At 55.7% G+C, this 25,979-nt stretch overlaps 2 protein-coding genes across 11 annotated transcripts in view; both read left to right on the top strand.

Annotated features, from left to right (window-relative positions):
- The window catches only part of IMPA2 (inositol monophosphatase 2), a 31,864-nt gene extending 24,051 nt beyond the window's left edge, over nucleotides 1-7,813 (top strand). For 5 of the 8 annotated variants that reach the window (XM_089894929.1, XM_089894924.1, XM_089894925.1 and 2 more), the window contains 3 exons: nucleotides 1,620-1,728; nucleotides 2,321-2,472; nucleotides 7,603-7,813. In XM_089894929.1, the coding sequence (XP_089751055.1) occupies nucleotides 1,620-1,728; nucleotides 2,321-2,472; nucleotides 7,603-7,708 (367 nt within the window). In that variant the 3' untranslated portion in view covers nucleotides 7,709-7,813. Of the gene's footprint in view, nucleotides 1-1,619; nucleotides 1,729-2,320; nucleotides 2,473-3,621; nucleotides 4,112-7,602 lie in introns of those variants that run through there. The other 3 variants (XM_089894930.1, XM_089894926.1, XM_022551241.3) reach the window with 1 other exon arrangement.
- Nucleotides 7,814-9,202: 1,389 nt separating this feature from the next.
- CIDEA (cell death inducing DFFA like effector a) lies at nucleotides 9,203-24,710 on the top strand. Of its 3 annotated transcripts, none has more exons than XM_022551399.3 (5): nucleotides 9,203-9,290; nucleotides 16,435-16,579; nucleotides 17,262-17,408; nucleotides 20,171-20,352; nucleotides 22,415-24,709. In XM_022551399.3, the coding sequence occupies exons 1-5, from the start codon at nucleotides 9,253-9,255 to the stop codon at nucleotides 22,560-22,562; spliced, it is 660 nt and encodes a 219-aa protein (XP_022407107.3). In that variant the 5' UTR covers nucleotides 9,203-9,252; the 3' UTR covers nucleotides 22,563-24,709. The 3 variants fall into 3 exon arrangements, with proteins under 3 accessions (XP_022407107.3, XP_089751057.1, XP_089751058.1); XM_089894931.1 differs by lacking the exon at nucleotides 9,203-9,290 and adding an exon at nucleotides 9,300-9,908 and having other exon boundaries at nucleotides 22,415-24,710; XM_089894932.1 differs by lacking the exon at nucleotides 9,203-9,290 and adding an exon at nucleotides 14,518-16,236 and having other exon boundaries at nucleotides 22,415-24,710.
- The last annotated feature ends 1,269 nt before the right edge of the window (nucleotides 24,711-25,979 follow it).

Here is a 25,979-nt window from a genome sequence, read left to right as displayed (position 1 = left end):
GGGCACAGAGGTGTCTTCTCACAGATGAAAAACTACGGGAAGAAACCCTTTCTTTGGCGTCATCACCAGACAAGCTTGAGTCAAGGTCTGGGCCTCACGACCTCCTGCAGGTCACCCACTGCTCCTGGCCCTGTTGAGGTCTTTTTCTTCAAAACAAGTCTTTTTTCCGTGGGAAGGTGCCCTCTCAGCTTGCAGCCCAGTGAGGGTGGGGTCGGGAGGTGAGCTCTGGAGGGCAGACTGGGTCCTGTCCCCGGAGATCCTGGAGCCGCCGCCCTGTGTCCCTCGTGTGGGTAGAGCCCGAGCCGCCACCAGACACATGGCAGGGCTGGTTGCTGGCCCAGCTGTGGTGCCAGGTCTCAGAAAGTCTTTACAATATAAAATGAGAGCCTCCAGTGTGAGAAAAGGGGAAATGGTACAGACTCAATGTCTCCTCCCAGTGGTCTGTCCCTGGTGGGAGGTGACTTTATGGGAGTCAGGCGGGATTGGGCCCCGGGGAGTGAGGTTACCTATGGGCGTGGTTTTCCTCCACTTCATGGAGGGGATTTGTTCTCTCAACTGAACACACAGGAGTGGCTGATCCTGCCTGAACGGCAAGGCCTGATGAGACAGGACACTAGATCTGGATGTGATTGTGTGTGTGGCCAAGAGGGACAGTGCTATGACCCCCACAATGAGTCAGGCCCGGCCCGCATGCAGCCACTTTCCTGTGTCTGATGGCCACAGCATCTACCCCCGATGCTGGGGGGTTACTCCCAAGGACCCCTTTCCAAAGACGTTGCTTAGCAGTCACTTCCTTCGCAGGGATGACGTTTCCATCTTTGTCATCACGGCAGCTAGCGAAAAGCTTTTATTATTTTTTTTTTTTAATTTATTTTTGGCTGCGTTGGGTCTCCATTGCTGCCCGTGCGGGCTTTCTCTAGTTGCGGCGAGCGGGGGCTACTCTTCGTTGCGGTGCGCGGGCTTCTCACTGCAGTGGCTTCTCTTGTTGCGGAGCACGGGCTCTAGGCACGCGTGCTCAGTAGTTGTGGCTCGCGGGCTTTAGGGCGCAGGCTCAGTAGTTTTGGTGCACAGGCTTAGTTGCCCTGCAGCATGTGGAATCTTTGTTCCCTGACCGGGGATCGAACCCGTGTCCCCTGCATTGGCAGGTGGATTCTTAACCACTGCACCACCAGGGCAGTCCCAAGAAAGGTTTTTAAAGGCAGATTTATTTGATGAGGCTTTTTTTTTTCCTCCAAACATGGGGCGTTCCCCGTTTGGAGTCACTTTGTTTTTATTTGTGACTGAATGATGCTGGTTTCATGAGCCACCAGACCCGTCCGAGTTCTTGCTGGTAAGCGTCCCTGAAAAGAGAGAACTGGGAGGTCTGCCCCCCACCACCCCTGCATCTGGGACTTTCTGGGGCCTGGGAGGTGAGATGGTCAGAGTGTGGCTTCGACTCTAGTCAGCACGTCCTTCCTTTCCCAGGCCAAAAACCTCTGCAGCATCAGCCACCCAGGGATGACACTGAATCAAGCAAACCCGCTGGAGGCGGGTTTGCAGTTTGCTTCAAGGAAAAACCCGACTGCTGGGTGAGAACTGAGCCTTGGTGTTTCTGACTTGGAGAAATTCTCTCCACACAGATCTCTCCAAGGCCCTGGTTCTGACAGAAATCGGGCCCAGACGAGACCCCACGACACTGAAGCTGTTCCTGAGCAACATGGAGAGGCTGCTCCGTGCTGGGGCCCATGGGTATGCGCTCCCCTCCCGGGCCTGGGACCCATGGGTGCATGCTCCCCCTCCCCGAGACCCACAGGATGCCCAGGCCCCACGAACAGCTCGCAGGCTGCTCCCCGGGGCAGGAGCAGTGACACCCGAGCCAGCCCGGTCTCCAGCCGGGAGCTCGTGCAGCCCGTGGGGGTGGGGTGGCAGGGACCTGTGGGAGCCCATCTCAGCCCCGTGTGCGCCCAGAGCTCAGCGCCCTTCGTGATGACAGTGACGCCCCCCCCAGCCCAGTCTCCCCCGGGTCTGTGCTGTGACTGTGGCCACCCCAGATGGTTTAAATCTAAGGTCGTTGAAGGTCCACAGAGTGAAGGTTGTGTCCTTCAGTTGCACCAGCCACACTTCAAGTGCCACGGCCTTGGGCTGGTGGCTTCGCGGGGCCGAGTGGTCCATCACCACAGAAAGTTCTATTGGACGGCATGGCTCTGGGCCCAGGGCTCAGAATTGAGCTTTTGGGAAGAGGCCCTGGGCTCTTGTTTAGCTCCTGAGGGTGCCTGCGGTGGAGGGGGCGGGCACTGGAGCAGAGCCATTCAGTGTGTTTCCCCTCCTCCATCTCCGCCAGGGTCCGAGTCATCGGCAGCTCCACCTTGGCGCTCTGCCACCTGGCCTCGGGTGCCGCCGACGCCTACTACCAGTTTGGCCTGCATTGTTGGGACCTGGCTGCAGCCACTGTCATCATCAGGGAAGCAGGCGGCGTCGTGATGGACACGTCAGGTGAGCTCGGGCCCTCAGCCCGCCCTCTGCCCCCAGGGGCGCATCCCCAGGACAGACCCGCAATGCCCCAGACAGACAGGCCCCCTCCTCTGCTAACAGGGATGTGTAGGGAGGGCAGCGGGCTAGGCCAGAAGGCCCCTCCCCCTTCCTACCTCCAGGTGTGAAAATAGACCCAGGGTCAGGACGGGTGGCTGTGTTTTCTAAACACTCACTTCCCCGCCGCACCCACACACACACACACAGTCCACTGAGACCACAGAGCAGGCAGCATGCTCCCTGATCCAATGACAAGGATTTACGTGATGGATCCTAGAGGTGACCTGTTCCTCTGCCTCAGAGTCACCGTGCCCAATTACCGACCCCATGGGGGCGAGTCCCACAGCGTCCCTGTCCCGGGGACGCCCGTGGAGCCTCATCTGACATTAGGGTCCTCTGTGGAGCCCATCATCCCCCAGCTTTAATCCAGAGCCTGTTGCGGAAACACTGGGCTCCGTTTAACTGCTGGCACTGGCGGTGGGCCCTTCATCCCATGATCGCTCCGTTTTTGCTCCTTCTCCTCAGGAGGCCCTAGTTGAGCTTCCGGGAGGGTGTGAAGTGAAGAAGGGTCAGCCTTGGGCATCGAGGCCAGGCAGGCCCGTCCCCATTAAAGACATGTCTGTCCTGGATGTGACCACACGCGCGCGCACACACACACACACACACACACACACACACACACGCATGCACGCATGTGCACTGAGGTCTCCAGCGAGGCCTTTAGGCCTGTTCACACCTCCAGGAGGTCGAGGGCCTTCATCCTGCCCCAGATACCTGGTACACAGAGCAGCCACATCGAGGGGCCCAGCAGAAAGGCCACCCCCAGCACCCTCCCACCAAGGCCTCCTGGGTCCCTGGAGGCCCGTGCAGCGCAGAGTTTGAGAACTGCTCCCTGTCCTGACCTAACATTGTTTGAGCCTCCGGCCTGAACGCTGTACCTTGAGCCACTTTCTCCCAGCGCAGCCTCAGGAGGTGCCGGTCCTGGATGGCACCCAGGTTGGGGCAGAGCGGGGCTGAGGCTCCACCCTTTGGGCTGGCTCAGCCTGAGTGCTGGGCTGATGGGGGTCGTGCCGCCCCCTCCCTAACCCAGACACCCTGTCCCTCTGTCCGCAGGCGGGCCGCTAGACCTCATGTCTTGCAGGGTGGTTGCTGCGGGCACACGGGAAATGGCGGTGCTCATAGCTCAGGCCCTACAGACGATTAACTACGGGCGGGACGATGAGAGGTGAGGGGAGCAGACAGGGCTGCCCCAGGACGGGGCCTTCCTGGGAACCTGGAGCAAGAGTTCCTGATCCCCAAAGGAGCCATCAGGCTGGAGTCCGGGCTGTCTGGCTGAGCCCACGTCTTGGTGACTTTGGTGTCCAGTGGTTCCTCTCTGTAATCTCACGTAGCCTTGTGTGGGTTGGTCCAGCCCTCCTACCGGGGCCGAAACCTGGATCTCACAGGATGTATGTATTGATACTGCAATTGCAACTTTTTTTCCAGAATGCAAATCTCAGGTAATAAGGCTTTCGAACTGCTGAGAAAGCAGACTTGCTCTCAGCGACCTCCCCCGCCTCTGCCCATGGTACTTCAGAATGCAATAAACCAAATGATGACTCTCTGCTTGTTTCCCTCCACAAGTGTGTCGCCTACTTCCCCAAACGACCCCCAAAATCCACAGGCTGTTTAGGGAAGTTTGCATATGACAGCCCAGAGGTGACATGCTTGCTATCTGCCTGCCACGGGTGATGAAAACAACTTCAGTAATTATCACGTCAGTATTTAAAATCCGAGACGTGGGTCAGACTGAAGAAAACCAAACGTCTAAAATGCTGTGTTAAAATGTTTTTGTGATCGGTTTAACGAAGAAAATTATTTTCTGGGCCTTATTTTCCTCTTTAGGAGCAGGAATTATATATAAGAATAATTCTAATGAGGATATTCACTGGCTGGCTACGGGTCTTTTCTGAAGTTTAAAAATCGAGGAAGTCAGTCTTAGGACGGAGGAAATTCCAGCCCACGCTTAGCTTTCTCCCTCGTGTTCCTAATTTGCAATCAACAATAATTAAAGAGTATTTAGGGGCTTCCCTGGTGGCGCAGTGGTTGAGAGTCCACCTGCCGGTGCAGGGGACACGGGTTCGTGCCCCGGTCCGGGAAGATCCCACATGCCACGGAGCGGCTGGGCCCGTGAGCCATGGCCGCTGAGCCTGTGCGTCCAGAGCCTGTGCTCCGCAGCGGGAGAGGCCACAACAGTGAGAGGCCCGCGTACTGCGAAAAAAAAAAGTATTTAGAGCGGCCCTGGCACCTGCTGTCTCTGGCACCTAAACTCCGGGGCTCGGCCTGTGCAATGACCCAGGCACTTTCACCAAACCACACCCTGGAGAGCCCTCGGCAAGCCCACCGGCCCTGCTCCCCTCTGCAGACACTGCGGGGCCTCAGAGCGCATGACGCTGACTCCCCTGTGCCACCTGCTGCTCACAGGGCAGGTGCACTGGGCCCACTCACGCACCTGGTGGAGCCCAGGGGGCCTCCCAGGGGGTAATTCCCTCCCCAAGCCAATCCCCAGAGGCCTCACCTCCACCTCCCCTTGGGTTACTGATTGATACATTCGCTATCTTTAGGAAGGAGTTTTCTGATCTGATCTGAATGGGGTGACAGGTGATGTCCCGAAAGGTACACAGGTAAAGGGCTCAGACACGTGAGGACTGGGGTCTCCTTTGGGACTAGGGCGTCTCATGCCTGCTGTGCATGAGGACCCACCTTTGATACCCACACGAGAACCGCAGGCTGCATGCAGGTGGGGAGCCTCAGCAGCCACTTGGTGCCCCTGCCACCCCTCGGGGCCTCGAATCTCCCCTGCACCCCGACCAGTGTCCGGCCCCTCGTTGACCCCCACTGAAGGCACACCGTCCTCCAGAGACCACCCCCCACGCTGGGATCCTTCAGCTTCCGTCTTGGCTCTGGCTTTCACCTGTGGGTCCGCGAATAACCAAGGAGGCTTCTGTGTGGTGGTGTCAGGACTCAGATCCCTGTCTCGTCCTGCCCCCGCCTCCAGGTGAGGTGGCCCTGGTTCCCTTCTGGGCACCAGCATCGCCCCCACCACCACCGCCGCCAACCCAGTGTGGCCTCTAGACATCAGGCTCCAACTGGTGGCCCCTGTGCCCCACCTGACCAGCCAGCCCAAGCTCCCTCTGTTGGGACACCGCCAGCTGTCCTAGCTGGTGGATTGTACGACCACATGTAGGACGTTATTCTCTTCACACCTTGTGTTCTAGAATCAATGAAAACAATACAGCGAAGTAGGGAAGCAGCTTCTCTCTGTGCAGGACCACAGCTCTGCGAAGTTTGAGCACCACAGGTGCAGAGCGTCTAACCGCAGGATCTTATCCCAAGGTGGTGGGAGGATGCGAGAGACGGGAGCCGTCCCAGGGCCGTGGCTGCAGGGCACATGCAGCCCGACTTTGCTGTGCGGATCTGGGGAAATCGTGCGTTTCTGGTGGCAGCTCCCGCCTAACCCCCTGCGGTGCACCTGAGCGGGCTCTGCGGTCATGCACGGATTCATGACGCGTCGGCAGGGCCCCACGAGCCGTTCCCGCCCTGGGCGTGTGCTGGGCACGCGGAAAGGCACGTGACCGCTCCCGCAGGCTCTGAAGAGACCTCGCGGACGGTGATGCCGCCACAGTCTGGTCCTCTACAGAGCTCCATGTTGTGTATGAGCTCGCAAACCTCGGTGCGTCCACAGTGGTGTCACCAGTCTGCCCGTTGGCAGCCTTGGCTGGAGAGTATTCATGCAAAGCCTAGGCTGTGGGACGGGGGTCCAAGGGCCGGGGCGGGGGTGGGGGGCGGGCGGCGGTCGACAGGACAGCAGGCAGAGCAGCAGCCAGATGCCCAGGCGGCCGGGTTGGTGGCCAGAGGAAGAGCTGTTTACTGCCACCAGGCGGCTGGTGGCAGGTCCCCCCTCCCCCACCTTGGCGGGGACGCCACATGTGGAGCCAAATGGGGCCAGAGTGGACATGTGGGGCAAGAGGGTTGGAGCCGCCACTCCCAGCCGTCCAGAGTCTCATCCCTGGGCACACGGATGGCCTTTGCTGTCTCTCAGCTTCGAGAAAAGCCTCAGCTTCTGCTCACCCTGGTCACTGCCATGGCTCAAAGCTGGCATGGGTGTGTCCTGGTCTTGCACCAGCTCTGACAGATTTCTGGTTGGCAGCAAGACCAGTGCAGAAAAGGAAGGAAAAGGTCTGGGCCACCCTGGTTTTCTATTTTTAAAAAACATGATGGCATATCTGTACACTGGTGTTCACAGTGGCACTATTCACAGTGGCCAGGAGAGGGAGGCTACCCAAGTGTCCATCAATGGCTGATGAATAAACGGAATGTGGTCCATCCGCAAAGTGAGGTGTTATTCAGCCTTAGAAAGGAATGAAATCGCGACCACTGCTACCACGTGGATGAACAGGTGTGGCTAGGAGTCACTTTTATTTCATTAGGAGAGGTGACGTCACTATGGTGTGTGTGACAACGTTCTGGTTTCTTCAGAGATGCAGGTTGAAGGATTTGATGTGAAGGGGTTCAAATAAAAATACAGATTAAAAAAACAAGCAAATATGTCAAAATGTTAATGGTGATTGAATCCAGGCAATGGGTATAAGGATGCTCATGGCATGTTCTTTCTATATGTCTTTATATTTTTTTAAAGGTTTTTTAAAATTTTATTTATTTTTGGCTGCATTGGGTCTTCGTTGCTGCTTGCGGGCTTTCTCTAGTTGCAGGGAGTGGGGGCTACTCTTGGTTGTGGTGCGCGGGCTTCTCATTGCGGTGGCTTCTCTTGTTGCGGAGCATGGGCTCTAGGCGCACGTGCTTCAGTAGTTGTGGCACGTGGGCTCAGTAGTTGGCATGTGGGCCCTAGAGCACAGGCTCAGTAGTTGTGGCGCATGGGCTTAGTTCCTCCACGGCATGTGGGATCTTCCCGGACCAGGGATCAAACCCATGTTCCCTGCATTGGCAGGTGGATTCTTAACCACTATGCCACCAGGGAAGTCCCTATATGTCTTTTTTTTTTTTTTTTTTTTGCGGTACGCGGGCCTCTCACTGTTGTGGCCTCTCCCGTTGCAGAGCACAGGCTCCGGACGCCCAGCCTCAGCGACCACGGCTCACGGGCCCAGCCGCTCCGCGGCATGTGGGATCTTCCCGGACCGGGGCACGAACCCGTGTCCCCTGAATCGGCAGGCGGACTCTCAACCACTGCGCCACCAGGGAGGCCCCCCTATATGTCTTTATATTTGAAATTTTTTACAATAAAAAGTTTTTAAAGAGGGGAGTTGAATTGACTGGACCCACTTTCTCATTTGTCAAACTGCGTGTCTAGTCTGGTAGGGCTGCTCTGACAGAATGCTGTATACAGGGTGGCTTATTATGAATGGCCGAGATTTACTGCCCATGGTTCTGGAGGCTGGAAGTCCCAGATCAGGGGCCAGCAGGGCCGGGTTCTAGTGACACCTCCTCCTGGTTCATGGCTGGCCATCCTCTCCCTGTGTCCTCATGTGGCAGAAGGGGTGAGGGAGCTCTCTGGACCCTCTTTTATAAGAACATTAACCCCATCCATGGGGGCCCCGGCCTCACAATCTAAGCACCTCCCAAAGCCCACCTTCTAGTGCTATCACCCTGGGCATTAGGGTTTCAATATGAGTGTGGGGTGGACACAAACATTCAGACCACGGCAGTGGGTCGGGGGAGGGGCAGCTGAGGCCCAGTCCAGCCCCGGGGCTCTGGGCAGGAACCACCTTGCCTGGGGCTGGGGCTCGGAAGGCCCTGTGGAGTCCAGGACTCTGGAAGGAAATTGCTTTTGGCTCCACCCTCATCTCGGTGACACCAGTGACCCTCAGAGCAAGACATGTGTTTGTCTCTGTGACTAAAGGGAGGGGGAGCGGGTAGAAGGGCCTGCTGTGCTGGTCAAGTGAGTCCCGGACTGAGGCAGAGGTCAGGTCACAGCTCTTTGGAAACCGGCTCCTCGCAGCAGCACGGGCAGCAGGCTGACAAGGCGAGGGCCAGTCACCCTGCGTGCAGGGCGGCGCTGGACGCTTTCATCCCGGTTTACCCCTTTTAAAGCGCCAGGGTTGGGAGACCACCCCACTCCTTAACCCGCTCAACAGAGTCCGCTCCAAGTTCGCAATTAAGAGCTATGGAATCCCTGACAGCTCCGCCCCTTCTGGGGTCTGAACAGGCGCTATTGCATCTTCCCATTCAGAGGGCCATGCAAGTAGGACCCGGGTTACCCCCTCGCCCTGGCTCGGTGTTTCTCTCGCCTTCCTTACTCTGAGAAAGTCCCGTCCCTGTAGCTAAAGGATTGTGAAGTCCCCGGGGTCCTTCACCTCCTCTATCCCCTGTCCCGGCCGCGAGACAGCCTGGCGGGTTGGACCTGAGGGCGGGTCCGCCCTGAGGGCGGGTCCTCGCCCCAAAGGCAGCGGCTGGCGCGGCCCTGGGGGACCTGCGTGCATCCCACCCCACGGTCTCCCGAATCCTGGGGCCACACCCGCCTTTCCACAGCCGAGGCCACGCTGCCAGCGTGGTGGTGTCCCCGACTGCCCCAACCTCCGACAGGCCGACCGGCGACCCCCTATAGCTCGCGGAGCTGCTGGGCTCCGGGTCGTGGCGACTGCCGTCCTCCGCGGTGTCCGCAGCCCAAGGGGCGTGGACGCGGGCGGGGCCGGCAGCGGCTCTTTAAGAGGCTGCGCCCGGGGAGGCCGGCCCCCAGCGACCCGAGCGATGGATATGGCCCGGGACTGCGCCGGAGCCCTCCTCAGGCTAGTGCCCCGCGGGCCTGCGACCCCGCCGCTCTCGGGCCCCTCGTTTCCCCGCCCCCTCTCGGCCCCCTGCGCCCCAGGCGCCCCTTGTCCCCGCGAGCTCCGCATCCCCCTGCCCCCTTCGTCCCCCTGCGCCCCGGTCCTCCTGCGCCCCCTGCGCCTCTCACCGCGGCGCCCCTTGTCCTCGTGCGCCCCGCTCTCCCTGCGCTCCCCCACCCCCGCGGCCCCTGCGCCCAGGCGCCCAGCCGGAGCCCGCGCGCGATCCCTTCCCCGCCTCCGGCCGGCCGCCAGCGCCAGGTGTGGCTCCCGAGGTGCGCGGGCGTCCGCGGAACAGGTGACCGTGGTGAGTGCGGAGCGGCTGCGTTTGTAGCCGCGACCGCCGCGGGTGCAGACGGGGCCCGTCCCTGGAGGCCCGGGCGCGCGCGCGGCCAGGCTTCTCGGGGTCCCGGACCGCGATGCGAGCTGGGGCGAGACGAGGGGCGTTGGTGGGGACGCTGGGCGGCCTCCAGGCGGCCAGCTGACCCTCAGGGCCGCGCGGGCTCCGGCTCCGAGCGTGGTGGGCTAACCGGGGCGCGCCCGGGCCTGGACGCTCCCTGACCGTGCTGACTGAGCCCCCAGGTTTGTAAGGAGGAGTTTGGGGAGAAGTGGTGACGCTTTGGGGGGCGGAGAGAGGTAGAGGGGCCCGCGGACGCCCGCCGCCTCCTCTCCCGGTCCACGCGCCCGTGATCCAGGCCCTGCATCACGTTTTTTCCATTCTTGGGTTCATCTTCACACCCAGGAAACCCAAACCAATCCTTGTCTGTAAAATCCTAAAGATTTTGGGTGGCAGTAACTTTACAGACTTGGGGGAGGAATCCTGCTTCTCTGAAGATCTCCTTGAGTTCTTTAAAATGCAGGTTTTCTGAGGTGACTGGGCTGGAGGGATGGGGTGGGTGAGAGGGAGGGGAGTGTGATCTGTAAGCTTCTGAACCTGGGTCTTTAAAGGGGGATCTGTGCCAGGCCCAAGGTTAGAGAGAGCCGCCAAGATGGAAGGGGGCGCTGTCTGCCGCTTGGGCTTTCTCTTTAAAAACAGGACCCCAGGAAGGTGAGAAACAGACACTTTCATGCATCTTCACTGATGTGGCTTAGGCCTAAGGGGAAGACCCTTGGTTTCTTCCTCTGCCTCCAGCTTCACTCGCCCCCCAGTCCCACTCCCGAGGGTAGTAAATGCTGACAGTTTGTAATGCATCCTCCAAACTTTTCTCCCATGGACCTCTCCGAGGCCCTCCCAGCACTGAGCTGGTGGGCCAAGTTGTAAGGACTGTGAGGGGGCCCTAAGCCCTGGCTGGTGTGGCCTGCAGCGGGAGGAGACGAGGCCTGAAGAAGTAAGGCTGCCCCTGCCTTTGTACCTAACCCTACAGCACAATCCCAAACCCAAAACGTCTCTGTGTGAGGTGGAAGCGACTTGCTTCTGAAATGTTGGCAGATGAGCACATGGAGAAGGACTGACCTGCTCAGACAGCCCTGAGTGCAGGGCTCTGGGAGGGAGCTAGGGACCACCTGTGGGGACTCGCCGTCATTGGGTTCCTGCTTGAGAACTGAGCTGCTCTAATTCTTGGGACCCCACCTGCTTCTGCACCATCTGTAACACTTGCTGAAAGGAAAACTTTTGTCTTCTGCCTTCTTTAAAGCCAAGTCCAGGCTGCAGACCCAGCAGCTGCAGCCCAAGGTCTCCTGGCTCAGCTCTGGACACCCAGGGTGTCCACAGGGTGTGTGTTGCCACAGAGGAAGCCTGCTCTGACTTTGTGTTCTGGCTTTGATAACATTCACACTGACCCTGAGGCTGTTACAGAGCTGATCTCCTTTATACTTTGTGCAAAGTAGCTGCTTTTGTAGCTATTTAGTACCTCTTTCCTTGAACAAGGAACTCTAGGTTTTGAATAGCTGCCCATTCAGTACAAATTTGACCAGTCTTGTTAGTGATGCAAGCAAGGAATTGACTTTTCTACAAGTCGATCACTCAGGTTACTGATGCTTACTCCTTCGTGGTCTAAACTCTTATTTTAATAATATTCAAAGTGTTCAAAGACTTCACGGTCATGTATTGGATATGCTTTCTAGCCAAGCATTTTGCTGGGTGGGTCAAGGCACAGCCAGGAGCTGCCCGCCATGGGGCTCCCAGTGGGGCCCACGTGTCCCATGAGCCGGGCCCGCTGGGGAGCAGGAGGCCTCGCAGGGGCCAAAACTCCTCTGCTTCCTGCCGCGGTGAGACCCCACCACCCCCGAGACTGTCCCTCAGCCACTATCCCTGCAGCTCTCGGAGGCCCCGCCAAGCCTGATGGATGCTTTCCAAGGCCTGCCCCTTCTCTGCATTCCCATGGCTGGGGTCACACTTCCCTTCCCTGCACTGTCCTTGTCACCCGGCTTTGGGCACAGAGCTCTGTCTGAGCTTTATCTCTTCACGTGGGCCCTACTTGTCCACCTGACAGCCTGTTCCTGGGCCTGCTTTTCTCCTCCAGCGCTTTCAGAACAAACATCAGTCCAGAAGGTGGCCTAGAAAGACGCCTTCTTGGGACCTGTGGGCCAGCTTTGTTCCACTGCAGCGGGGTTCACGTCCACTGTCAGTCTGTGCCTGTTGCTTTATTTCCTACTCTACGAGTTGAGGACTTCTCACTCCCTCCAGGAAAAATATAGAGACTTCCCTGTTCCTTCACTTCTGGGAGATACACACCCTCACAATTTTCCAGAATGTTCTGTGAAGTCTGACTTTTCTTATCGTCTTGATTTCCCCAATCGATTTCCTTGAAGAGCCTGTTTCCTTGGTTTTTTTTTTTTCCGTGTACTGAGCCATTTCCCTTCCTGTTTTGTGTGATTGCCTGCACGTTCCCAGGGATGAGAGGGCGGCCAGCATGAGGGGTTGCCAAAAGCTGGATTCTAATTCTTCTTAGTGCTCCTGTGACCACTTCGATGTCGTACAGCATTCAGGGGGAATAGCAACACATTTTCAGCCTTGGTCTAGTGTCCAGTGACATAAATGACCCCATTAAGAGGACCAGAATTGAGCTGGATTAATATGTTGCTTTGTTCTTGTACCTGGTTGTCCCTGCTGTTCCTTTCGCTGGAGCAGAGTAATCAGACGTAGTATATTTAGTGTACCTAAGATAGCATTTAACCCCTTTTTACATCATCTATAAGGTAGTCTTGATTATATATAATTCAGCACATCAAATCACTCATCCTGTTCCTTGGAAAGAATGGCTCACGCCTGCAGGGCCTTTTTAGGTGGCTCCTAAGCCTTTTCTCCAACAGTGACCCAGTTCTCTGTTGGGAAACGTACGGCGTAAGAACAGCAACAACTGGACTTCCTTCTTTATTGAGATCGGCTATCTCAGGGCAGTGAGGAGGGAAGGCCCCGGGAGTGACTGCCAGCACTTAATCTGGTCAGAAGTTAAAAGACTATGAGGGCTTTGTGGTGGGCGGAGCTAGGTCAGTGGATCACCTGGGGGCTCGCAAAGGTGGCGATGAGAAGATACAGACCAGACTAACTGGGTCAGAGCTGTTCAGCCCAGGGCATGCCATTGACCCCCCACAGGGCCTGGGTCCAGGTTCCAAGACGTGAACTTTGTCCTCCCACCCTCCCACTTCTATGGTTGGCCCTAGCCTGTCTTTTACTCGGGGACAAAGGAATGACTCCCTGCTCTGGGGAGAGGGAGGCTCTTGCTGGCAGGCCCCGGGCTCCCCGCACCAGAAGAGGGTTTCACCAGTGGGCAACCTCCCCACCCCCACCCCCGACTCTGACGATCCCTCCCTCCACGCCCTGAGCCTCCCTGGTACTCAGCTGCGATGCTCGCCTTTGGCCTGGTCAGGCAGTGTGCTGGTACCTTTCTTTTCTCCTCACCGTGTGTTCAAGTTTCCTATGATGCTATGATCAGGTTGAGAACAGAGCCAGGTCCCAGCTGTGAAGCATTGTGTGGATAATCCTCGCTGCCTTGTCCACCGGGTTGCCAGGGAGGGCTCTGAGTGTCAGCCCAGCAGAACATGGGCCCCTGGTTGTCGTGTTGTGTAATGAGGAGCCTGTGTAACTCACTGGAACTGGGGCAGAGGTCTGGCGGCCATGTGCCAGGCCCTCCACAGGGTTGGTTCAGCCCTGGTCTCCCTCGCTGGGCTGCTCTAATTCTGGTGGGAGAGCCGTGTGGGGACCACTGGCTAGGCATAGTCCCCTTGCAGCTGCCACGCTGGCCACAGGCTGGGTGGTGACCCTGGAGAGGAGCTGTGGGTGTCCTCCCAGCCCACAGCTCTTCTTCACTGGCTCTGGCCAATGTTTACTGCTTGGGACTTGAAGTTCAGAGAGATTCCTTATTAACTGGGTGACCTTGAGAAACCACTCTGAGCCTCAGTTTTCTCACCTGAGAAATGGGGTAATACTTTCCTTGTAAGGTTTTGATGAAATTAGTTAATATATTAAAAAAGCCAGCACAGGGCTTCCCTGGTGGCACAGTGGTTAAGAATCCACCTGCCAATACAGGGGACACGGGTTTGAGCCCTGGTCTGGGAAGATCCCACATGCCGTGGAGCAGCTAAGCCTGTGTGCCACAACTACTGAGCCTGCTCTCTAGAGCCCGAGAGCCATAACTACTGAGCCCGTGAGCCACAACTATGAAGCCCACACACCTAGAGACCACGCCCCATAACAAGAGAAGCCACCGCAATGAGAAGCCCGTGCACCACAATGAAGAGGAGTCCCCGCTTACCGCAGCTAGAGAAAGCCAGTGTGCAGCAACGAAGACGCAATGCAGCCAAAAATAAAAATAAATAAATAAATGTATAAAAAGCCAGCACGTTGCTGGCTCTGGCAGGTGCTCGGATGCCTGCAGTCATGAGGCACAAGCCCGATGCCGGCTAAATATGTGTCACACCAAATTCTTGCTGACAATCTAGGTAAAGAGGTTGTGACACCAATTCTAGCATGTAAGGATGGGGGAGGGGCTTCCCACACAGCACCAAGCATTTCTCAGTCTCTGGCAGGGTGTCCAGGGAAGGCAGATTCTTTACCACTGGACCACCAGGGAAGTCCCTGAACTCAGTTCTGGCACCATCTACCCAGAGACGGCATCAGATTCCACAGGGTGAGGGCTCAGCCCCACAAGACTGCCCCCCGCCCGCCCCCCGCACTTCAGATGCCAGTCGCAAGTCCAGGTTGTCACCTTTGTCCATAAGGAAAGTCCAGTCTAGTTGGAGAAATAAAGCATAGATAGATAAATGACTGTGTGTGTGAGATTATATATATATATATATATATATATATATATATATATGTATATAGATGCAGGTGTGTGTATATATAGTATATATATATGCAGGTGGCCTACACTGGCAAACAGAGCAGGTATTCCTAGAATTTTAACCTTCGTAGAGTTACTCTAGACAAACTGCTATAAGTGTCAGAAAGCAGTGATGTCCTCACTTTGTATCTTCTTCAAGGTTGTCCCCCAAAATAAAGCCCTTTGTTTCATTCTCCTGATTGTCACTGAACAAGGATTTGTCCAAATAGTCACCACCTATTTGAGCGCTGTTCAGGGTTGGGGGACAGTGCCATGACAGGTGCTAGTCCCTCGGGGTCTGAGGAGATTGAGTGTCCAACATTTATCACAGTGGCCAGCACAAAGCAGGACCTGGGACACTGCTGATCTCTGTTTATATTGGGAATAATTTCTCTACAGATACATTCCTGATATAAAAACATCCACTGTCTAGGGTGGAGCTCCTCCCTCAGTACCAGACTGGTCGCCACAGAGACTGAGAACCCCCTTCTTCCCCACCAACAAGGCGCATCTGGTTCCCTCCAGAGTTATTTAGACAACTTCTTCCATGTGGGTTTAAGAGCACTGGTGTCAAAGGTGGTTCTGCATTTCTTTGATTGTTGTGAAATCTTCACCTCTTCATGATATGCAGGCTTTTCTTATTCCTTCTTAGCCTGTGGCATCTAGATCACCTTTCTGAGGCAGAGACCAGGTGCCTGGTCTAAATCCCAGCTCTGACCTGTGGGGCCGCTCTCTGGTCTGAGTTTCTTCACCTGTAAATTGAGAAAACTAGGTTTTTTGAGGATTGAGTTAATACATATAAAGCAAAATATGTGTATGTTAAAAAAAAAACTACTAAAGTTACTACTTATCAGCTGTTTTTAATTTATCCTTCACTTTATTACTTTTTAGTATTTGCTAGGTAACAAAACTTTAATAATCAAGGGTTGGGGATTTTTTTCTCAGAAAATTGTCTTGATTTGGTTTTCCTACGTTGTTTTCTTTTCCTATGTTAGTTCTTTTTTTGTGGTGAATTGTTAAATTAATTCTTTGATAAATGTGGAACTCACTCCAAAGTGCCACATGACAGACATACAATCTGAAGTGGTTGGTTTTCCAGCCGCAGTGATTACAGGGTTCTGCTGTTCCTCATTTATCCTAATTTCAAAAAAATGGTTTATTGCTATAGTGAACACTATCTGGCTTTTACATTTCTGGCTTTGTTGTATTGTACAGATATGTAACTATTTGTGTGTGTGCCTAATTCTTTAACTCTGTTCGGTTACTACACGGCCTGGAGAAATCATTTTCTTAGATTTTTCAGCTCTAAAACCCATGTTTGCAGAATATAATTGTTATTTCTCTTTTGATGACCTTACCTTTCCTTCTCAAACAGTTACTGCAAGGGCTTTGAATGTTCTGGTAAAAATGGGTGTAACGATGATTGTATTTTTTAATTTTATGTATTTGTTCCTTGGATGTCAGGTACACAATTTTTAATCATCCCCAACCATTGGCTTCCTTTCTTTTAGGTGCAAATGTTAAGCTTGTCTTATTTCTGTGTGCTTCAAACCTCTCTTTAAAGACTCTGCTTTAAAGTAACATCAATTTGGGCTTCCCTGATGGCGCAGTGGTTGAGAGTCTGCCTGCCGATGCAGGGGACACAGGTTCGTACCCCGGTCCGGGAAGATCCCACATGCCGTGGAGCGGCTGGGCCCGTGAGCCGTGGCCGCTGAGCCTGCGCGTCCAGAGCCTGTGCTCCGCAACGGGAGAGGCCACAACAGTGAGAGGCCCGCATACCGCAAAAAAATAAATAAATAAATAAAGTAACATCAATTTGTTTTTACTTTTCCCTCCATTTCTAGGCCCCTGACGTTTATGGGGTCACAGACGAAGAAGGTGCTGCTCACACCCCTCATGCATCCCGCTCGCCCCTTCCGGGTCTCCAACCATGACAGGAGCAGCCGCCGAGGGGTGACCGCCAGCAGCCTGCAGGAGCTCCTCACCAAGGTACCCCCACCAGCCCACATGGGTCCCAGGAACAAGCCAGTGCAAGACAGAGGGTCTGTGTCCTGGCCTCAGAGGGTCTGGGGGAGCCTTCTGACATTAAAGGGAATATTGCTGTGTCCCTGTCCCATAAAAGACTTAGGTACAGAGACAAAAACCTTCAAAGTAGCCATCAATTGATAATGTGGCTTTGGTTCTTTGACAGGGGGAATATAGGAGGCAGCAACTGTAGAAATCTGGTTTTGGTTATAAAGGCCAGGGACGAATTGTCCTTAATCTAAAACAGCCAGATAAAGAAGAATCATAGACTCATAGGAGACGAGAAATGAGAATCCAACATGCTGTCTCTGAAGCGACAGAGATGTCGGCTCTTTAAGTATCACAGATACAGGGTCGTTCTTTTTATTTGTCCAAATAAGCAGGACATTTTAGAAACTGAATATTATTCAGTGTAACCCCTTATCTCACGTCGTTGAAACCTCTGAAGAAGTTAGGTCCGTTTGATTTTTTAACTTCTCTTTTCCAAGCAAAGGCTGAGTCATAGACACCAGGTAAGGTACATCTTTACCATTTAAAACCCTCAAAATCGGCCAACACTTCTGGAACCATGATTTAGTTGATGCCATGGATGGGTCCAAACGGAGTCTCTCACTTCACCCCATGACGCTGGTGTGTTCTAACCTAGACCCTGGATGCCCTGGTTATTGCCAGCGGACTGGTCACGTTGGTGTTGGAGGAGGACGGCACCGTGGTGGACACGGAGGCATTCTTCCAGACCCTGGGGGACAACACGCACCTCATGGTCCTGGAGAAGGGACAGAAGTGGACACCGGTAAGTGTGTTGTCTGGGCAGCTTCTGGGAAGGCTTCTCACCTATGGAAGTGTGGTCCCCACTTTGGGGTTGACTGGCCCACTTTCCAAATACTTCCTTTGTGTTCACCTGATAACTGGATCTCCTACCCTCCAGGGATGCTTTCAACTGTTTCTAGGAAACTTGGCATCTTTATGAACCTGGACTATGTGATTTAGAGCCAGTAATTCTGAGGGTCAGGCTTTGGCCAGTGAGGGGCTGCAGATCCGGTTAGAGTGTGTGGATATGACCTGTGACCACTCACTGTCTGTGACCTCAGGAGATGGCGAGCTGACACAACTGGTAAAATTAGGGAGGGGTGTGTAGGTGTAAACACAGTGATTTAGGCAAGCAAAGAGGTAGAATAAAGGGTTTTATTTCTGAGAAAACTATAGGTTATATATCTTGGAAAACACTCCCACCATAAAGCACCTAAAAATGTAAAGCAAAATATTCAGACATCTTTTTATATGCCTAACTGACCTTCAAGAAAGGGAAATCCTCAGAATCCAACGTTTTATGGAAACCAGGATCCAGAGAGGGAAGCAGGCAGGGAAGCTGGCGTCTCTGCTGTGGGCAGACAGTGACCCCAGCTCTGCTGGACGCTGGGAGGACAGCTGCCCAAAGCTCTCTCCTGAGCACCTGGCCTCAAGCTGCCCCCCTGAGGCTTTAGGGACTGCTGAGTCCCAAACCACGCAAGCTGGAGTGTAGTTTACAGAGACCCGGGGAGGAAGCATCAGTGGACGGAGTTTATTCACTGATGCTCGTGACCCAGCTCGTCCCTCTCTCCGGCCCCCATGACCCACGTCCTCATCCCCAGAACCCAGGAACGTGTCACTTTACGTGGCAAAGGGGACTTGGCATGGGGTGATGATCCTGGATTGCCTGGTGGGGCAGTGTCATCACAGGGTCCTTGTAAGGGGGACACAGAAGGGTCAGCGAGGGCGGAAGCAGAGAGAGGAGTGACTGGAAGATGGGCCACGGGCCGAGGGACAGAGGCACCCTGGAGCCGGGACGGCAGCCCCAGCAGGACAGCCTGCGGCTCACTCAGGACCTCCAACCCCCAGAACTGTCAGAGCATGAGTCTGTGTTGCTTTCAGCCACTCAGCTTGTGGCCATTGGTCCCAGCAGCCCCAGGAAACTAATTCAGAAGGAAAGGGTCTGTTCTGTTTGTTTTGCGAGTGAAATTCTCTTTTACTTAGTGGGGGAGTCAGTTGCCATGTGACAGGTTGAAGCCCCCGCGTGGTGGGCACTGAGCTGGGGGTCAGGGTGGTGACAGGAGGCTGTGGACGAGAGTGGCACCGATATGGTGGTTCTCGGGGTGGGAGGAGGCTTCTTTGTCTGGTAACAGCCTGGTTGACGTGAGTCTTATGCGGGGTCTTAGGCGTCTGGACCTCCTTCCTGCAGGGATCGTAAGTCCTGCCCCACTTGTAGGGGTTTCTAGGTGAGGCTACTTGACTTGACTTGGCCAGAACTTCCAAGAAGTAGCCGCCAGGGGTCTCCCTTCCTCAATCCAAAGCTTTGGAGCCTGTCCCGTGGGGAGCAGGTCCTCAGAGCATCTTCAGGGGTCTCCTGGGTCCAGATGATGGAAACCATACCCCCTGTTAGGTCCCGAGTTTGGGGAGGCATCTCGATTTTGACTCAAGACCAAGGATGTTGGGGGAGTGAGATTAAAACTTTCATGCGTCAGAGAGGAGCTGTGTCAGGGGCTCAGGTGGAACTCACCTCTTGATTCTGTAATCTTAATTTTTACTAACGTTTCCTAAATGACAGACACACCCCCTCCAAGGCAGCAGGACCTCGGTGCCTTAGTCGATGGGCTGCAACCATCGTGTGTCCAAGTGGGCGGTGGGGGGGGTGGCGGGAAGAGAAGAGGGGCTCCAGCAAGAAGGGTTTGGGTGCTTTTAGGGGAATTTATGGTTTAAATTCAAATTTAGTAGATTTTTGTCAGAGAAGTTAACACTCACAGCCTCAACTACTCCCAACACCTAAGGTTCATGAAAGTTGTACCTCTATTTGAATCCTGGACACTGCAGGACCATGTTGCAGCAAACCCACCAGGACGTGTGCCTGGGACATATACCTGGGATGTGTACCTGGGACAGTTTTGTTCTCTCTTGTTTCTTCTCAAAGCTTCTGTGGGAAGACTGTTTATAAACCTGGGATTTATAGAGGTCTCTGACCTTCTTTCCCAACCACAAGGGTCTCAGGTAGACCGAGAGTAGGTCCCACTAGTGTCCCCAAGAGGCCAACCTTCCTCCAGGTCAGGAACTAGAAATCAGGGGAGCCCACGATTTATCACACGCCACCAGCCCTGGCTTAGCCGTGGATTCTGGCACTTTCCATGGTGCCTCTCATACGGCGGGAATAGCGTGCCCGCTGGCCGTCAGGCGGGCTGTGGCACAGTCGTCAGCAGGCGGCCGTGTGGCCCTAGGTGACCAGGGTGAGTGCATTTCCACCTCAAGTCACCGGCACAACTGTCCACTGACCCCTGGACCCTGAAGCCGAATCATACTCATCTCCAGTCACTGAACAGAGCAGCTTGGAGGAGGGCACTTTCTTATGGGTTTGGACCCCATGGCAACATAAACACACTGCTGCTGAAAACATTCCTCGAATAGTTAGCGGCTTAGTCACAGATTTTAAGCTGACAGGACAGCTGAAACCAGCCTAAAACCAGAGGCACAGGATTTGTTGGTCACAGCGGGGCCAGTGCTGCAGGCTCTCTTCCTCCACGGCTCTAGGGTGGTACCTACATCCCAGCCCGCCAGCCGCCAAAGAGACAGGGGATCGCGAGAGTAACCTTCGACTTGTACAAGCTGAACCCCAAGGATGTCATCGGCTGCCTCAACGTGAAAGCCACTATGTACGAGATGTATTCGGTGTCCTACGACATCCGGTGCCCGGGGCTCAAGGCCCTGCTGAGGTAACAGACTTGGGGACCAGAGAGTCTGGACATGGTGGGCAGCCCGTCCCCAGCCCCTCGAGCCCCGGCCTCTCACTCGTGTTGTAATAAAAACTCTTACGCCACAGACTTACTCAGAAAACAAAACTTGAGCCAAAATACATAGTTTTCTCCAAAGACCAATAAATACGAAATGGAAAGAAAACCTAAATAACAACCTAAATAATAAATAGAAAGAAGAACCAAATTCCTTTTAAAAGCTAGAGCTGTGCATTTAAAAACCTTATTTCTCAGCAATGACAGCTAAAACCAGAGCCAGGGAGATTCTGACCTGGTTTGTACAGATTAGCCCCCAAACCTGGATGAGGACTCGCACACGTAGTTCTGTGTTACGGAACTTGAACCTGGTGGGCAGGAGGCGCTGGCCTTGCCCATCTCCACACACTGCCAGGGCACCCCTACCCCACAGGCCAGGCCTGGAGGAGACAGGTCCCGATCTGTACCCCAAAACAGTTTGAACAAATTCTCTATGTGCACCAGGAACACTCCTGACACCTGGCCTGTGAGCCCTGCACCAGAGGCTCCCACCCAGCCTTGCTTCTGAGCAGCCAGCTGTGTGACCTTTAACAGGTTACTCTACTTCTCTGAGCCTCAGTTTCATCATCTTTAAAATGAGGAGTTTGCTTCCAAGTTCTCTGATCGCATAGGCCCTAAATACACCTGCTTCCAGCCCTCCGTTAATCTGTCACTGAGCCTCTAAAGAAGGGATTTGGGTTGAGGGGATGCAGGGAGAGGGTGACAGGAGCAGGAAGTCTTTGAATTTCGCCTAGGAGGTGCCACGTGACACCTGATGCCCCCTGCACAGCTCCCCGGCAGGGCCTGCCTGTTTCTCTGGGGCGCTGGTCCCCTCCTTCCGCTGTCCCAGGACGGCTTCCCTGAGGGAAGCACGGGGCAGGGTAGTGTGGGTGGGGAACGAGGCTTTCCTCATTCTGGAAATGAGGCTGGTCCTTCTGACGGGGCTGCACGCCCGGTATATGGTCATGCGGGCAGACGGTGGTTTCCTTTGGCCTCCTTTCCCACCCAGAGTCACCGAGGCCCGGTCCCAGAAAACAGTTACTGTCCTGCTGCTGGAATCTGGACCCCCCCCCCCATTCCCCAGTGAGCTTCCTCTTTTTGCTGAGACAGGAAAGAACAGCTTGATTGCTTGAGTTTTCAAGTGAGACGGGAGAGTTACAACTTAGATAAGTGTAAAGAAAGTGAACCCACCTCAGCAAAATCTTTCCCGAAAGACGACCCAGCCTTCTTGTCACTGATTCTCACCGTCTGGTGGATCTGAGGGTGGTGCGAGCAGCTGCAGGAGGCCCCCAGATATGAGGCTTTGCCGGCCAGGCCCCGCGGGGACGCCAGAAATGGAGGTCCCCCCACCAGTGCGGCCGAGCCCCTGGTTCCTTGTGAAGGGACGGACCTTAAAATGCGTGGAATTCCTCAGCTTTGGACTTGGTAGAGAATAAGAATTTGAGTTAGAGCTATTTTTTAGTCTGAAACAACACGAATGCCAGGTCAGCCTTAGGCTCAGATGCCCAGGGTCGAGTCGGGGTGTCCTGTCCGCTCTAAGCGAACTGGGTCACAGGGTCGCAACGGCAGGTGTGTTGAGTCCCCTCCAGCCTGGGGTTCCTTTCACCCCGACTCAACTGAGTTCAGCAACAAGCTCCACAGCCCCGGCAAGGCCGCCAGGGTTAGCAAGCGGCCAAAGGAGGACAGAGCCCGTGCTGCCTGGGCCGCCCGCTCAGCATATTCCAGTGACTTTGTGACAGGCCACATTCAGGAGAGGCCAGGGGATGAGTGGTCCAAGGCCAGTGGCAGGGGAGCTGCTGGAAACGCAGAGTCCCAGGTCCCACCCAGACCTCCGGAGCCGGCGCCCGCATCTCGGCGATGGGGGGCTGTGCCCTGGGAGCTGGGGCCGGAAAGTGCTGGGATGTGGGCTGTGTGGCCCTGAGTGCATGTGGGGGTGGGAGTGGGGAACCCCTGTCCTCTGCCCCACAGGCTGGACCGCCACCCCGCCCGACCGCCCCATCTCTTGCAGGAGCCTGCTGTGGTTCCTGTCTCACACCGCCCAAATGACCGGCCAGTGTCTCGTCCACACGGGCACCTACATGCTCCGAGTGCTGGCTGACACAGAGGAGCGGGCGGTGCCCAGCCCGCGCCCTCGCCGGGGGATCACGAGTGGATAGGGGTGCACAGTGCGGAGTCTCCGCTGGCCTCAACCCCGCAGGTCCCTCTCCAGGGACACATTTGGAAGACGCTGTGTTCCCACCACGTGTCCCCTGCTCAGGAAAGAAAAGGGGCCTGAGGGCACTGCCAGGGGCCAGGCGGTGGAGGCCCCCCGGGTGGGGATGGGGTGGGGGGACGTGGGCAGCATGAGGCCTGCGGCTCCACAATAAACCAGTCAAGAGAGTCGCTGTGATACCGCACTTCTTCCTCCTGTCTTCTTCATGTCAGAAAAGCACACCTCACAGAAGCAAAACTCAGCCAGAGATGCTCTGCTAACACGTGCAATCACTTTTAAGTCTGTCAGGAGACAGGAGGGTCAGATGTTACTGTGGGGTTTTATGTCGGCCCTGAATGAGCCCAGTGACCTGAAAGCCTGTGGATCTGAATTTTTGGAGGTGATCAAGCTGCACTGGCAACCTTTCCTTAAAACAAAGCTGCTCCAAACTGGGGCCTGATGCAGGGCGGGCGTGGCCGAGTCAGGCGGGACCCCAGGCCACAAGGGACGCGGGGTGAGCCCCGACCACACGGCTCGGGAGGGGGCAGTGCGGCTCCCAGGGGGAAACTGGGCGCTGCTGCTAGACTAGGAGACCTGCAGGAGCCAGGTGCCATTCGGATCTGTGGTTTTCCTCCTAAGAAACGCTGCCACAGAGGCCTGTCCCCTTCCTGGCTGACAACCCAGGACAGTGGGAGACACAACAGCTTGTCCCAGAAGCACAGAACCGCCTGCAGTCAGACCCCTGGGCCCAGACTTGTGCTCCCCCGCCCCCGCCCCCATCACAGCCTGGATCCCCTCGGACCCCTGCTATGCCGACCTGACTCCCACCCATTCCCTGCTTCACACGCCCAGCAGCAGGGCTGGGAGCCCAGGACCGCAGGCAGGAGGGGCAGAAGTAAAGGAATTGCAACTGCATTCCTCAGAGCACAGCCTCTTTTTCAAACAGAGCAAAATTAAAAAGGCATCTCAGGGCCCCCCTTCCCCTCCTGCTCGGCTTCTGGGGGAAATGCAGCGGGGGGTGGGGGGGAGGTTGGCGGAGGTGGGTGGTGCTGCCACCGGCTCCGCGGGCTCTGCTGTGAGCGCTTCCCTTACAAGGAGCTCGGCTGGAAGCCCTTCCCGAGCGAGGGAGGAGGACGGAAATGGCTTTCCGGCACCTTCCGCTGGGCGGCTCCTGCCTCTCACTGACCGAGGGCTGCATCACTTCCCAGGGATTTGGCCTCCTGGAGAGGGGCGGCCCGGCTTCCAAAAAAGGAATTTTCCCTCAGTGCCCTGATGCCTTGACTCAGCCCTCTCTCTGACTCAGCGCCCTTTCCCCCTTTCCTTACTGCGTCCAGGGGCTCCCTGGCCTGTTCTAAGGGGGATTAAGCAGGAGGAGAATGTGGAACAGACAGGGGTCTTAGAAGCGGGTTACAGTCAGAAGAAGGACGGCTTAGAGTCTGGGAGTTTCTGAACGAGCTCCTCCACAACAGCCTGCATCCGCCCATGGGCCTCCTGTCTCCCGCTCCTGTGTGATGAATAAATTGTGTGCAAAAAGGACACTCTGGACGTTTCCTCTCTCCTTTCTGCCATCTTCCTCTCTGGGGATGCGGGTTCCTTTCTCCGATGACTGATGATCGTAGTTTCTACAAAGGAGCTGGATTTTGCTCTGGCAGTTTTCAGTCTGCAGCAGGGATCCCGGGGCCTCGTCACCAGCAGGAGCCCAGTGCTTTCTCTGGGCGCTGCGCCCTCCCTTCTGTGCAGTGAGTCCCGCAGCTGGCCAGAGCTTCCGACCCGCACGCCTGGGGGCTCCCCTCCCAGCCCACCACCCAGACCCCGGTGACGGCAGACAGAGCAGGGCTGGCCTCAGGGCTCCAGAGATGGAGAGGAAGCCGGGCACCACGTCGCCCTGAGCTGCGACAGGTAAAGGCATCCTTTTTCCTCTCCGTGTCCTCAGGCCACATTTCCAGCATCCCCGGAATGGTCAAGGGCAGGGCCGGTGTGCCCAGCTGTCACCACCTGCTGTGGGATTCCTCAGGCCTGCTGAGGCCGGCCAGGCCTGTCCAGGAGGCAGATGGCCACATAAAAATAGTCGGGGGCCTCGAGGTGCCACTTCTCCAGCTGTGGTGTTGAGCGGAAGCCAGATTTGGGGGGGGCGGGGGCCTCAGTGAAGGCCTTGGGGCAGCTGCATTGGAAGGCAGGGACGGGGGCGGGGGGTGGGAAAGTCTCACCCAACAGAAAAGTCTTGCGACCCCCCAGCTCTCCCTGGAATGAGCATCCGACACAACGGTTCTCCTGTTCATCCGTTTCTAGTCAATCCCACTGCAGCTGAAACAGGCCACGTAGGCAGAGCTGCAGAGGCCCGGCCTGCCTCCTGCTCAGGAAGCCAGGGTCTAGGCGGTGGGTTACGGGTTCAGTGAAGTCAGGTGAGGACGTCTGGTGGCTGCTGGTTTTACCTGAGTCAACAGTCATACAGCTCACACCTGAGAACTGGGGGAGGGTCGGCCTCATGTTCAGCGTTCTTACCTCAATCAAATGAATTTAAAAAATAAAAGAAGCTGGGGTCGAAATGTGTGGCTCGACGGTTTACTTGGTTTCCTCACCTGTGAAGGTGCAGTGGGTACCTGCCTGGAGAGGACGGTGGGTGAACACATCGCGGAAGGACCAGGCCCCCTCCTGGCGCTGGGACCCTCTGTTTCTCCCTGGAAAGGATGAGTGAGCCACGTGGCAGGTATCTGGGAGTTGGTCACACATAGATTTAGGAGGGAAGGGCTATAGAATCGGGGTGAGCTGAGCCATGGGCGTGGGTGGGGAGGGATGTTTTCTGAATCTGGGGCCAGAGGGGCCTGTGGGCGCGGGCGCTGCCGCCACCCACTGCATTCCTGGCAACAGCTGAGACAGCTGGAGGGCGGGCTCGGCCTGAGCTGCGTCTGACTCTCCAAAAAGCCATGGCTCTCTTGTGGGGAAGAAGGAAGAAGAATTCACACGGCTTCCCGTTGGTACTACGTACCTTATCTCAGGCACCCTCCCAGCAAGGCTGTCAGCAGAGAAAGCCGCCCAGCCCAGAGCCTCCGGAGAGGGAAGGCACGCCGGACCACTCCCCACCTGCCCTCCATGCCCACCACCCCTGCAGGGAGCAGTCAGGACCAGACACAAACCAGCAGGAGAGGTGGGAAAGCAGTTCCGGCAAATACCTGGAGGATCATAATCAGCTGTGAACGATTCTGACTCTTTTAAAAGCACCACCTGAATTTATATTTAACTCGAACAAAACCCTGGTGGAAACCTCTTTGTTTAGGGAGGCATTATACAATTCTTCTTCATTTCCCATTGTAATATTCTGGGCCCCCCTTTCAGAAAAGGAAAGTCCTCCGAGGCTGTGAATTCTGTGCCTCTTTCCTTCCTT

The sequence above is a fragment of the Delphinapterus leucas genome, chromosome 14 (genome assembly GCF_059928025.1).
Source record: "Delphinapterus leucas isolate spDelLeu-1000000601 "Yukka" chromosome 14, BTC_Dleu_Yukka2, whole genome shotgun sequence".
Lineage (NCBI taxonomy): Eukaryota > Metazoa > Chordata > Mammalia > Artiodactyla > Monodontidae > Delphinapterus > Delphinapterus leucas.
The sequence above is the reverse complement of the archived record's forward strand: the minus strand, read 5'-3'. Positions and strand labels throughout refer to the sequence as shown.

Bases quoted from the DNA above. Each gene is read 5' to 3' on its own strand.
- CIDEA (XM_022551399.3), top strand. From the start codon at position 9,253: ATGGATATGGCCCGGGACTGCGCCGGAGCCCTCCTCAG. The intron at 16,580-17,261 runs GTACCCCCACCA...GTTCTAACCTAG, and splicing joins TGCAGGAGCTCCTCACCAAG to ACCCTGGATGCCCTGGTTAT. The intron at 17,409-20,170 runs GTAAGTGTGTTG...CCACGGCTCTAG, and splicing joins AGGGACAGAAGTGGACACCG to GGTGGTACCTACATCCCAGC.